At 41.4% G+C, this 13537-nt stretch overlaps 2 protein-coding genes across 3 annotated transcripts in view; both read left to right on the top strand.

The window, feature by feature from the left end:
- The window catches only part of LOC307162295 (uncharacterized protein), a 236559-nt gene that overhangs the window by 57319 nt on the left and 165703 nt on the right, over positions 1-13537 (top strand). The gene's annotated exons all lie outside the window — the stretch shown is intronic.
- On the top strand, positions 5547-12294 carry LOC307171103 (alpha-2-macroglobulin-like protein 1; the record flags this gene model as incomplete). The annotated part of the gene is made up of 9 exons (XM_079892504.1): positions 5547-5622; positions 5837-5999; positions 6077-6261; positions 6333-6554; positions 6637-6758; positions 6865-6902; positions 11965-12008; positions 12087-12170; positions 12244-12294. Exons 1-9 carry the CDS (start codon positions 5620-5622, stop codon positions 12292-12294), a joined length of 912 nt encoding a protein of 303 aa, XP_079748630.1. The 5' UTR covers positions 5547-5619.

Genomic DNA, 13537 nt, shown 5'->3' with positions numbered 1-13537 from the left:
TGTGGCCAATGAAGACCTATGTGCTTAATTCCAGATAGATGAGCATTTAGCCATGGCACTTCTGTATAGCTTACGTGATGGCCCATTTGATGCTGCTTTGTGAATCTCATTGGTGGCGATTAGATTTAATGTATGAGCAGCACAGCGCTGATGCTGTGGAAGAAAAAACTGCTCTCCATCTCCATCTTCCTGAAGAAGACCACCGACATCCAAAAATCTCACTTCATCACTGTAATCATCTGACTCATCTTCTCTTACACCAAACTCACGGAATGCCTTTACAAAATTACTTCCATTGTCAGTCACAGTTGATTTGACTTTGGTTTGAATCCTGTATTCTGCATGAATTTCGTTTAGTTTTGCTGCAACTGCATCATAGGTGTGTCGACCTTTGAGACGTGTACATGCCAGTGCTGCAGAATGTCTCTCCAGCGTGTCTTTGTCAATCCAATGACATGTGACTCCAAAGAAACTGCGGTTTTGTGCTGACCAAATGTCTGCTGTCGTGCAGACAGTGTCCACATTACTAAGCTTGGAGATGACCGATTCCTTCATTACAGCAAACTCTCTGTCAATGCGCTGCATCAGAGTTTTTCGGCACATCACTTTCTTCCCGCCACTGATTCCCTCAATCAATTTTTGGAAGGATGGCTGCTCCACCAATGAAAAGCACTGTACATCATCAACCAGAAAGTTGAACACCAGTTTGTTCACACGTTGCTGTGACACACTAAGCCCTGAATCTATCCTTGCTTGCTTCAAAGGGGGTTGTGTAACCACATGGGTAGAGGAGCTAGCTGTTGCATCTTCCATCCCATCAGACTGACTCGTGTCTTGCATCAATAAAGTTCTTGAATGTTTCCTCTAAAAAAAAAAACAAAAAAAAAAACAGAGAGAATTATTTTTAGTTATATTTAAGAGAAAACACAATTCTAGATTATAATAATGTAGTAAAAACACATTTTTTTTCTTCTTACTGATATAATAGAAAATAGTAAAAATCTGCATATACTATTATTTTTTACCACTATGTGTGAAGGGAAAACATTATACCATACAGGGCTAATAATTATTTCTCACTAACAGAAGCAAGAATATATTCTAGAATAGATACTGCCAAATCCAAACAGACTGCATCATTGTAGCTGTGTCAAAAAAATCCATGTTATTGTTTATTTATTTTTTTATTGTTTTAAAGAGTTACATTTCATCTAAACTGCTTAGATTCAATGACCAATTGGGGTGCTTCACTAGATAATAGCTCGATTTTGAAAGACAAATTGGGACAAACTAATTGAGAGATTTGTCCACTAGGTGGCACGTTAGGTCAACATCGATCATTAGAGAAAAGTTTCAAGCCCTCTAATAGATTTATATTTTTCGAAAATAAACTTAACTGCAGCGGATTTTCATCCTTCAAATCATTAGTCACGTTTCAGCTGAAAATCACGCAGTAGTCTAAACACTGATTTTACAAATGACACTCAAAATTAAAATGGGTTAATGTGATAAAATCGCTTTGGCCAGAGGAGTCTGCTGGTGCCGTGAATTTCACAAATCGATAACTTTGTGAGTCATAACGTATGCTACAATGCCAAAAAAAAAAAAACTAAGTTATTAGATTTGACATTACCAACCTCATTCAAGGAAAAAAAATGCAAGCTATGTATTTTTTTTTTTGTGAAAGGGTTCATAAAAACAAGTGTGTCTGGTAAAGGCAGCTAGCAGGCTAGCTAATTTGTTATGAATGTTTTTAATATTGGTGTCGAATACACAAAGGGGACGATGAACGCGAGGGTGCGTTTTGGTGATTTTTTTTCACATAGCACCTACAGTAAATCGACTTAAAACTACTCCGTCACTTTTTATCATACAGAAACGAGTAATATATCATTCGAAGTGAAAGGGTCTGTTTTTATTTCTGTACACTCACAATAAAATAAAGAAAGGCTAGGTTACATACCTGCAGATGCTTCCTCAGGTTCGACATTGAAGCTTTTGATGTCGAAAGTATTTTAACAGCTGGCAAACTAATTTTGCACTGAACTGTTATATTTGGGCCCCTCTCGGATTTCAGGGTGAAATTATTTTTAAATTTCCAGCAATGAAATGCATTTTTATCATTCGCCATGGTGGCAGCTTTCAGACTGGTTGTAGTAGCCTAGCGGCAAAGAGGATTAACGTAATTGGCAGACGTGGTGCGCCGCAAATTCAAACCGATGAACCAATCAAAAGCATCAAAATAGCACCGCTTTAATAAATGGCTTTAGCAGAAGGCATCGTGCATATCAAAAACAGGCAAAGCAACAGATTAATATTATTCAACATATCCCAGATTTTTAAAGAACATTTTTAGATGTAACCCCATTTGTAATCTTTAACATTTTCATAAGTAACTGTAATTTAATTAAATTTTTTTGTCAGTAACTGTAACGAATTACTGTTACATTTATTTTGTAATTAAATTACGTAACGCCGTTACATGTAACTAGTTACTCCCCAACACTGCGTACAAATGTGAAGTAACCTACTGAAGTACTTTTTCCCCCCTCACATATGATTTTACATTCAACTACACAAAAGTATATAATGTAACAACCTTGAAAATATTCAGAAGTAAAATGCAGTAGTAGCAGTTTATAAATCAAAACTATAATAAAAACCCTGACAAGGAGTTTTTTTCCCTTGCAGAATAGGCTACATACCTCTAGTTTTACTCTTGATACTAAAAACTTGTTATTAAAGGAGCATTGCGTAGGTTCAGACATTTCTAACAGTTACTGACACCAGTGGCCGTTAGAGGAACTGCAGCCAGTCTCATGCTCGTTCTCGGTGCGCACACGCTTGTACGACCACATCAACAAGGGTTGCCGCAGCATCCACTGACGGCTCATCGAGATTCACCAGCATAATGTTTGAGGTAAGAAAACACCATTTGAAAACACTACCGATTGCCGCTGCTTACTAATAATGGCTGCCGTGCCGTACGGATGTAAGCCCAAGTAGACGAGAACGCGCATGACGTCACATTTTGTGAATTTTCGCACTGATTCGGGCCCGACTCCTCCACACACAATTGAGCCTACAGGCTGATAGAGGCAACCGTGGTGGACAGTCAAGGTGTCATTCTTTTTATTACATCATGGTTGGCTCATACATGTACAAATGAAAACTCTATCTTAAAGATTTTTTTAAGTAAAAACCTACACAGAGCCCCTTTAAAAGTACTTTTTTCAGAAATTAGGCCTACTCTTTTTGAAAAAGAAAAAAAACCCTCAGTGACATGGCAGCCATCGATTGAGTCAGCCCTGCAAACCTGTTGGTAGACATCTTAGCGGATAGTGGAAATATGCACTCAAACACTCTGGAGACCATCCCAGATGATGTCCCACCAGCAGAGAGGCCTAACCAGGGGCAGCCCATCTCAGTCCAGCGGCACCACCAGGGTCTCCCTGCTCAGCTGAATAAAAGTCTACATAATTTTTTTCTTATTTTATGTACTGTAAATGTTTTTTGATTTTGATATGTTTAACGTATGTTGTTAATAGTTGGAAAAAGTACTTTAATGTAGCCTGTGGAACAAATGATTTTCATTTACCAATTGTATTTGAAAAAAAAAAGGTATACAAGAGTTTGTTTCATGTAGAAGTTATGACTGTCAAAAAAATAAACAATGTCCAGAACAATTCATTCTCTTTTATTTACACATTTAAAGTTGCATAAAAATAATGTACAGATTTTTCTTTCCTTTTAAAAAATAAAAGTGAAAAAAGATAAACAAGAATATGTAGAAATTGTGTTCCTGTGCTCTCCTCGCCTCTGCCTTCGTGCTGCTGGTGCTGGCTCCTCCTCACTGTGGACAAACTGAGGACAAACCAGGGCCAAGTTTCAGCAGTGGGTTTCCCACTCACACCCTCACCTGTCCCAGGACACTTGCAATCCTAAGGGCAGAGCAAATGAACCATGGCTTGTTAACAACAGCAGCACAATACATTTCAGCAAAGACGTGTATTAACTTTCTTTGTATTTCTTTCCTCCTGAATTGCTCTAAAAAAGCTTAACACAGGGGTGCAATCTTAAGTGCATTGTTAACACTGCAAAATATGACATCAAGACATACAAAATACTTCTCAGAAATTATTAATTATATAGAAATTATTCTCAGATTTGATTAAAACATAGCTTTCATGACAGCACTACAAAAACACATAGTGAAGTAAAAACCCATTCCCTGATCAACTGCTTTTCTTTTCTATTGTTGTGGGCTTTATAGGGTGAGCGATATTTCTTATAATACACAAGTGAGATTAGTGAGACTAGTGCAAATATTACAAATAGGTCGTTAAACTAATATTAGCACAAGTTTCGCCGATGACGAATACGGCCTTCGGAGGATGCAGAACTGAATTGGGACAGCCTTCATCGCGCTGCGGTGACGCAATCGGCCTTCAAATGCGACCTTCGGAGGATGCAGCCTTTGAATTGGGACATCCTTCGTCGCGCCGCTGTGACCCAATCGGCCTTCAAATACGGCCTTCGGAGGATGCAGCCTTCACATTGGGACACAGCTATTGATTGGCACTGTCTGCTCACAGCTATAGCCAATCGGTGCAATCATAAGTGCTGTGGCGTAATTCGTCAAAACATTCCGCCGAATCCGCCCTCTTATCCCCCTCATTGGAGCTCACCGAGTGGTCAGGGGTGTTCACTGATATGCTCACACAAAAATCGCTGCAAAAGATGCTGTCCAACAGGTTTTATCGTAGTTTTTGTCAAGCGAAAGAAACCTAAAATTCAAGGGACAGCAGCATGTGTCCAAATTTTAATCTTAACCGTTCTATTTCATCAGAAACGATCTGTAAACAGGGCTTTAAGTGTAAAATACCGAACTTGTCCTTTACATTAGATCCAGTTTATTTGCAACACTGTGCATGAGCGTGGAATCCCGCGATATCCATCTTTGATCTCGCAGGTGTCAGATTCACTGCAGCCATCCGAGAGACTGCCACAGGCTTCCTTCAGAGCGGTATGGATGACCAAATCCACTTTATATATGTAGGAGACTCAATTTCAAGGAAGCTTTGTCCTGCTCTTCCCATTGGACTAACACTTACATGTGCTGTATGATCCAATCAGGATACCAAGGAGAACTGAGCTTCAGACACAGCGATGGATCATACAGCACATTTGGTTATGATGAATCAAATACATGGTGAGTTTTTCACTGTTCTACTGTTGTGTATAATCTGTCGTGGCACAAACAGTTAGTTTGTTTAATTTGTCAACCTTTTTCACAACCAGGTTGACCGCCTTTGTCATGAGGTCTTTTGGTCTAGCAAAGCAATTTGTCTTCATTGATCCACATGTCCTGCAGAGTGCAAAGGATTGGTTGATCAGCAAGCAGGGTTCAGACGGCTGTTTCATTCAGCAGGGAACTCTGTACCATAGTGACATGAAGGTGCAATACATGTTTCTTAATGCACTGGAACAATGAACTGTTCTTCTAAATCAATTTTTTTTTTTTTTTTTTTTTTTTTTTTTTTTTTAACGGTGGAGTTGGTGACAGTGTGACTGACTGCCTACATTGTTGCATCGCTGCTTGAACTAGGTGTCCCCACCATGGTAAGACCAATCCAGTAGTTGTATGAGCTCCTTGCAGATGAACTTACTGTTCTGGGGTGCGTTTCCCGAAAGCATCGTTGGCCAACTATGGTCGCAAGTTACGTCGTTACCAATAGAGTTCAATGGACATTGCGATGAACTTGCGACCATAGTTGGCCAACGATGCTTTCGGGAAACGCACCCCTGGCTGTCTGATATGTTTTGGTTTTTTTAGGATCCTGTCATTACCAACGGTCTGTCATGCTTGAGGCCTGTCGTTGGGAACGTTGGGAACACTTATGCCACGGCTCTGCTGGCCTACACCTTCAGTCTGGCCGGAGAGATCACCACTCGATCACAGCTTTTAACTGCCTTGGACAACCTTGCAATATCTGAAGGTAAGATTTACCAGCCTCTTGATGTTGATTCGTCAGGTTCTTTGGCATCAACTTTCTCCCCTCCATCTCATCCTAAGGCACTAAGGTTCATTGGTCTCAGACGACATCTGGTGATACTCTGGTGGTGGAGATTAGCTCTTACGTGCTGCTCGCGGTTCTCTCTGTTCAGCCTCTCACGACGGCTGATCTGGGTTATGCTAACCGCATTGTCAACTGGCTCGTGACCCAGCAGAATCCCTATGGAGGGTTTTCCTCCACCCAGGTGCCTCTGACTACCAAACATGAGTGCAATCATCATTTAAGTATTTATTTTAATCTTGTGCTTGTTTTTAGGACACTGTGGTGGCTCTTCAGGCTCTGTCTGTGTATTCTGCTCAAGTGTTCAGCTTGGATGGCTCCAGCACTGTTACTGTACAGTCCTCAGTAGTAGGAGGAGACTCTTATAGCTTCAAAGTGAATCGGGACAACAGGCTGCTGTATCAGGAGAAGCCGCTGAAGAATGTTCCAGGCAAATATAGTGTTAAAGCATCAGGATCCACTTGTGTGTCTGTGCAGGTCTGTATCTTCCTCTGTCTATATTTGTTGTGCACAGCCAAATCTAAATGTGTTTTTGTTTGATTTTCTACTCATACTTTAGGTTGCATGTTTCTACAACATCCCAACACCCGTTAAAGTCTCCATGACGCTGAGTGTCGAAGCGAAGGTGACTGGAGACTGCCAACCGCTTGGAGCCAATCTCATGTTGAAGTTCACTGTGAAGTAAGCAGCATTGTGTCCTGAAACCAACTGATGTTTATGACTCTTACAAAAAGGGAAGCTGTATTCTTGATCTTGTTGACTAAACCTCTTTTTCACCCTCATTCAGATTCAATGGTGTGAAATCAAGCACTAACATGGTTCTAGGCAAGGCAAGGCAAGTTTATTTATATAGCACATTTCATACACAATGGCAATTCAAAGTGCTTTACATAGAAGAAATTAAAATAATAAAAAGAAATAAGAATAATTAAAACAGTTAAGAAAAAAAAAATAAAAAATACAGTACAAACAGTCGGACGAGCAGTGGCACAGTGCTCATTCAGTAAATGCATAGCTAAACAGAAGTGTTTTGAGTCTGGATTTGAATGTGACTACTGTAGGAGCACATCTGATCTCCTCTGGAAGCTGGTTACAGCTGCGGCTGGCATAATAGCTAAAAGCAGACTCGCCATGCTTAGAGTGAACCCTTGGTATTTCTAGCTGATTTGATCCTAGTGATCTGAGTGATCTGTTGGGTTTATATTCAGTGAGCATATCTGCAATGTATTGAGGTCCTAGGCCATTGAATGATTTATATACCAGTAATAATACTTTAAAATCAATCCTAAATTTAACTGGGAGCCAGTGTAAAGACCTGAGGACTGGTGTAATTTGTGCAAATTTTCTAGTTCTGCTCAGAATCCTGGCGGCAGCGTTCTGTATGAGCTGCAACTGTCTTATGGTCTTTTTGGGAAGGCCAGTGAGGAGTCCATTACAATAATCCACCCTGCTGGTGATGAAAGCATGCACAAGTTTCTCTAAGTCTTGTCTGGAAACAAAGCATCTAATTCTTGCAATATTTTTCAGATGATAGTATGCTGATTTAGTTATTGCTTTGACATGACTACTGAAACTAAGGTCTGACTCTAGTGTCACACCAAGATTCCTGACTTGATTTTTAATTGTTAGACCCCTAGAGTGAAGGTATGCGTTCACCTTGAGAACTTCATCTTTGTTTCCAAACGCAATGACTTCAGTTTTGTCTTTGTTTAACTGAAGAAAGTTTTGACACATCCAACTTTTGACTTCATCAATGCATTGGCACAGGGAGTCAATGGGGCTGTAATCGTTAGGCGATAGGGCTAAGTAGAGCTGTGTGTCGTCTGCATAGCTGTGGTAAGCAATATGGTTCTTTCTCATTATTTGGCTCATTGGGAGCATATAGAGGTTGAACAGCAGTGGCGCAAGAATTGAGCCTTGAGGGACTCCGCATGTCATGGATGTCCACTCAGACTTATGATCTCCTAAACTCACATAATAACCTCTCCCATCTAAGTATGACCTGAACCATTTTAGGACTATCCCAGAAAGCCCCACCCAGTTTTCCAGCCTGTCAAGAAGTATGTTATGATCGACAGTGTCAAATGCAGCACTGAGGTCGAGTAGCACCAGCACTGATAATTTGCCTGAATCAGTATTTAAGCGAAAATCGTTTATTATCTTTATGAGCGCTGTCTCTGTGCTGTGGTGCGGTCGGAAACCAGATTGAAAATTGTCAAAGGATCCATTCAAGCTCAAGAATTTGTTCAGCTGGTTGAAGACAACTCTTTCAATGATCTTGCCTATGAAAGGAAGATTTGAGATCGGTCTATAGTTGCTTAATATGGTCTTATCCAGATTGCTCTTTTTCAGGAGGGGCTTGACAACTGCAGTTTTCAGGGAGTTTGGAAAACTCCCAGAGAGAAGTGAGACATTTACCACTTCTAGAAGATCTGCTTCTAAACTGTTTAACACACTTTTGAAAAATGATGTGGGAAGTGTGTCAAGAGCGCATGTTGATGTTTTAAGGTGCTGTACGGTTTCTTCCAAAATTTTGCCATCAATTTCTTTGAAGTCAGACATAGTAACTACTTTCTCAGGTGGTTTGATCTGTCTGACCCCAGTGCAACTCAAGGATGTGCTGATCATCTTTCTGATATTACTGATTTTCTCAGAGAAGAAAGAAGCAAACTCACTGCACTTGTTCTCTGAGAGCATTTCACTGGGAATCTGGCTTGGAGGGTTTGTCAGTCTCTCTACAGTAGCAAAAAGAGTGCGTGTGTTGTTTAAATTACTGTTTATAATATTTGAGAAGAAAGTCTGTCTAGCTTTGCCTAGTTCCATATTGAAAGCATGAAGGCTGTCTTTGTAGATGTTATAATGGACTACAAGTTTTGTCTTCTGCCACATACGCTCTGCTTTTCTGCATTGTCTTTTCATATTTTGCACTGCTGTTGAGTTTCTCCGAGGTGCTTTTTGTCTGCCACTCTTCTTCCTGACTTTAACAGGAGCAATATCATCAATTACACCTTTAACTTTTGAGTTAAAGGAATCAAGGAGAAAATCAACAGAGTCTGCAGATATGCTTGGTGTTAAGGATATAGCCTTCATAAATAGTACACTAGTGTTCTCATTTAAGCATCTCTTCTTGACAGACACAGATCTAGCTTCAGTGGCAGGAGAGATCAATATATCAAAGAAAATACAGAAATGATCAGACAGTGCTACATCCTTAATAACAATCGATGAAATGTTTAGACCCTTACTGATAAGTAAATCTAGAGTGTGTCCACAATTGTGTGTGGGTCCATGTACATGCTGAGTCAGATCAAAAGTTTTTAAAACACTTTTGATTTCTTTAGCCATATTGTTTTCTGCACTATCTATGTGGATGTTAAAATCTCCAGCAATGGCAAAACAGTCAAACTCTGAGGTAATTGTTGATAACAGTTCTGTAAAGTCCTCAGCAAAGGCTGGAGAGTATTTTGGAGGCCTGTAAATAAGTAAAATGCGTGGAGCACCTTTTAACACAATACCCAGATATTCGAAAGACAAGTAATTCCCAAATGATATTTGCTTACATTGATAGATATCTTTAAAAAGAGCAGCTAGACCCCCACCTCTCTTAACAGCTCTGCAGACACTCATAAAAGTAAAGTTCGGAGGGGCTGCTTCATTGAGGATTGTTGCACTGTAGCTGTCTTCTAGCCAGGTTTCATTTAGAAGCATAAAATCCAGGTTGTTTGTGGTTATTAAATCGTTGACTAGAAGTGATTTATTTTTAAGTGAACAAATGTTTAAAAGTGCTAACTTAACAGTCTTACTTTTTGTCCCCACATCTATCTTACTTTGACGTGTAATAGGCACCAGATTAGTTAGGTTTGCTGCACGGCTATTGAAGGCCTTAGATTTTCTATCTTGTAATAGAACAGCAATAGAGAAAGATACAGGCACACTGGGTTCCCGCTTGTTCTGTAAACATTTGAGAAAGTTACTGTTATCAGAGCGGGGACCCAAAACACATCACTGAGAGCTGGTATCAGTTGTTTTTGGTTCACCTCGAGCAGATGGAGGAGGGTGTAGGCCCTGGCGTTGTGGCAGAGGCCGAAGAGCTCTCACAGGAGGGGGTGGGCGAGCTGGGCCCGCAGGCTTTGGTGCGGGTGGTAATGGTGCCTGTCGTTTTTTGGTTGGTATCTGGGGGCTTGCAGCAAAAGAGTGGGATAGTTTGGTTCCAGCATACACCAGTTCTTCCATTTTCTGTGAGAAACACAGTAGTGGCGATGCTGGAGAGAGGGATAGCGTGTCTGGTGAAAGGGGCTGTTGCTCTGGTGTTATAGGAGGCTGTGATATGCTGTCCTGGCTTCCCTGGCTGTTTTCCAGGAAGTCGTCCTTGGGTGCTGAATCTTCAAGCAGTTCTGATATGTCTGTCTGTGGTAAGCTTTGTGGGCAGGGCTCAGCTGAGATTGAGTCCATGAGCAGAGGTTGTTGTGGCGGAGTGGTGTTATCATTGTCCTTGTGTGATATGTCAACCGCATGTCCATTTTGCTGCTGAAGTGAAGTCCCGTGGTCATTCATACTGTGTCCATGTGTGTGTGTGTGACGTTCAGATTGAGTGGATTGGCACACACTGCAGAAGGGTGATTGAGGGAGAAGTAGAAATTGTCCTTTAACACTCTTGAACCAAGTTTGTTTGGGTGATGGCCATCCCGATGAAAAAGTTGTCTCTGACTCCAGAAAAGATTGAAATTGTCAATGAAGTTTACTCCTTTTATATTGCAGGTTTTTTGCAGCCATGTATTTAGCCCAAGCAACCGTGAAAACCTGTTTGTTCCTCTTGCTGGGAGAGGTCCACTGATGAATGTTTGAACTTTCAGTCTTTTAAGTGTTTCAAAAAGTTCATTGAAATCCTTCTTAAGGAGTTCTGACTGCTCTTTATGAATATCATTCTTCCCCACATGTATGATGAGTCGATTTGCAGTCTTATGTTTCATCAGAATGTTCTGAAGTTCCCTGTTTATATCAGAAGTTGTTGCTTGTGGAAGGCAGCACGTAGTTGTATCCCTGCTGCTAATGTTTCTGATTATGGAGTCCCCCACTATCAGAGTCCTGGGCTCGGCTGCGCTCTGAGCTGAGTGCCGCTGTCTGCTCGACCTTGAGTGCCAGTTAGCATCAGTGTTAGCTACTGGCCCATTCAGTCTGTGTTCGATCACATTCATCACATTTGGGGATTCCTCATTTACATTCATTAGTACTTCAAATCTGTTCTCAAGATGTATAGGCGGTGGTAGGAGACCAGTGTTTGCAATCCTTGTCAGAGCTGTATCTGGGGTAGAGGATGCTACTGCGGCAATATGTGATGCTCGTGACAATCTGATGTCTCGAGTGCCTTTGGGTCTAGCTCCCTGTTTGTGCCATCGATTAGTAAGTCGATCGGCTTGTTTCTCTACCTGTCGAGGAGCACTAGTTTCATGGGACTCACCGGTATGCTGAGGGTGTCCATGACGAAGCTCTGTTGTGTGCTCCGTCTGGTTTGGTGGTCCCGTAAGTAACTTTGTTTCGAGAACTGCAATTCTTTGTAAAAGTCTGTGGCAGTTAGTGCAGCAAGTAGATTCCAGAAGAGGCATTTTCTCTCTTATCCGTATGAATGTAGGCAGTTGTGTTTTCCTTTCCCGGAATGTAAGCTGGACGGGTAAAAGAATTCTCAGTTTTTGTAGTAATCCAAACTTTGTTGTCTGAGCACTGTGCTGTTTGCTGAAGTTAAAATTAGGTGATAAAAGGAAATAAAATATAAAAGTATAGGAGATAAAATGTAAAAGCGATAGAGCAAAGCGCGGAGCAGTAAGCAAGAGCATCCGAACAGTAGCTGAGCAGGAAGGAAAGCCTGGTTCTAGGAATCCACTGGTTCTAGTGGATATTAAGCTCCTGTCAGGCTTCACGGCAGATGCGTCACTGGTTTGTATTTAAGAAAGTCCCAAGATGCTTGAAGCTCCTTCAATTGTAATTGTGTAAATGATGGTCTCTTCCCCTCAGCTTGGTTCTTCACCCCAATCGTTTGCCCCACTAGTGGAGCGGGTTGATGCTGAAGATGATCATGTCCTAGTGTATCTGAAAGAGGTGAGACTGTACACTGGGTATATTCATTAGCTGCCATTTTCTCATGTGCTGCTGTTCATCCTTTGTCTTGCAGGTTCCCAAAGGGCCCCCGGGGACCAAACGAAATTTTTCCGTAAAAGTCTAGTGGGGCTACATGCCCACCAAATTTCATGTTCCCCGGTGTTTCGGTGTCCCTGGTATCGTTGACGAAAAATTCAGTAGATGACGGGAAAAAAAAAAAAAAAACTTTGACAATCGATTATGGGCTAGGTTGATGTGAGCCCTTAAGACCAACATACCATACAAATTTCTTCATCCTCGGTGCCACGGTTCAGGTAGTTATTTAGGAAAAACTGCATTAAAAAAAAAAAAAAAAAAACTTTGACAATCCCTATATGACCGCTTTCGATAGCTATTCTAGCGGCGGTCATAATAATGCATCTTGGAAAAAGGGAGACACCTACAGGCAAGAAGAGTGTACAATGGGTTGAATCAGCCATCTTCTCAGTTCACACAAGCTGTTGAGAAGGATGTTTTATGGCCGGACCAGCAGTATTTATTGTCTGTTTGGTGCTCTTTGTGTCTTTTCCAGATTTCCTCAGTTGCAGTAAACACTAAAGTGAATGGGCTCAGCAAAATTGCTTTCACATGGTCATTATTGAAATGAAAGAACACACGAACCAAGAGGGGTTACATTAGCAAATGACAACTAATCGTGAGCCTTCTATTCACACACTTTGGGCAGTCACTGAAACACTGAGTGTTGTAGGTCTATATAAACAGTCGTTTCAGCATATGATAGGAAAAATGTTAAAATGGTGATGGAAAACAGGACAATTGGAGTCAAGAAGAGACCGTCATTCTAGCCTTCAAAAAGTTCATTTTTGAAAACGTACTCGGTTACTAACGTAACCTCGGTTCTCTCTAGAAGAGGGAACGAGTACTGCGTTTTTTGTAAAAACGCTATGGGAAAAAAACTCTTTTTCACGAAATACTGAAGCAAAAAATTATCCTTAATTTTGTAAGTGCTGGGATAAAGCACCAATAAACCTGGAAGCGAAGCCCAGAGCTTACAGTGCACAATCACCAGATGGACTCACAGAGAGTCCGGAAATGGGAGGGGAATCCCTCCGTCCCTTCACATCACAATCGAGGGGTGATCGACCCCGAGCTGTACACCAGCCGGAGAAAACAGACCACTTCGAGGCGTAAAGCCGTCTAGTCGACGGCGCTCTAGCCTGAGTGATAGTATTCATCACTCCCACTGAGAGGTCAGCGGGTACCCGTTGAGCGCCCACACGTGGAGGGACCACAATTCCGGGTGAGGATGCCAAATCGAACCCCTGGCCTGCGAGAGGAGGTCCCTCCTCAATGGCACTGGCCACGGG

The sequence above is a fragment of the Squalius cephalus genome, assembly GCF_949319135.1.
Source record: "Squalius cephalus genome assembly, chromosome: 1".
In the NCBI taxonomy this organism is placed as follows: domain Eukaryota; kingdom Metazoa; phylum Chordata; class Actinopteri; order Cypriniformes; family Leuciscidae; genus Squalius; species Squalius cephalus.
Note: the sequence above shows the minus strand (reverse complement) of the source record. Positions and strands in the feature narration are given on the sequence as shown.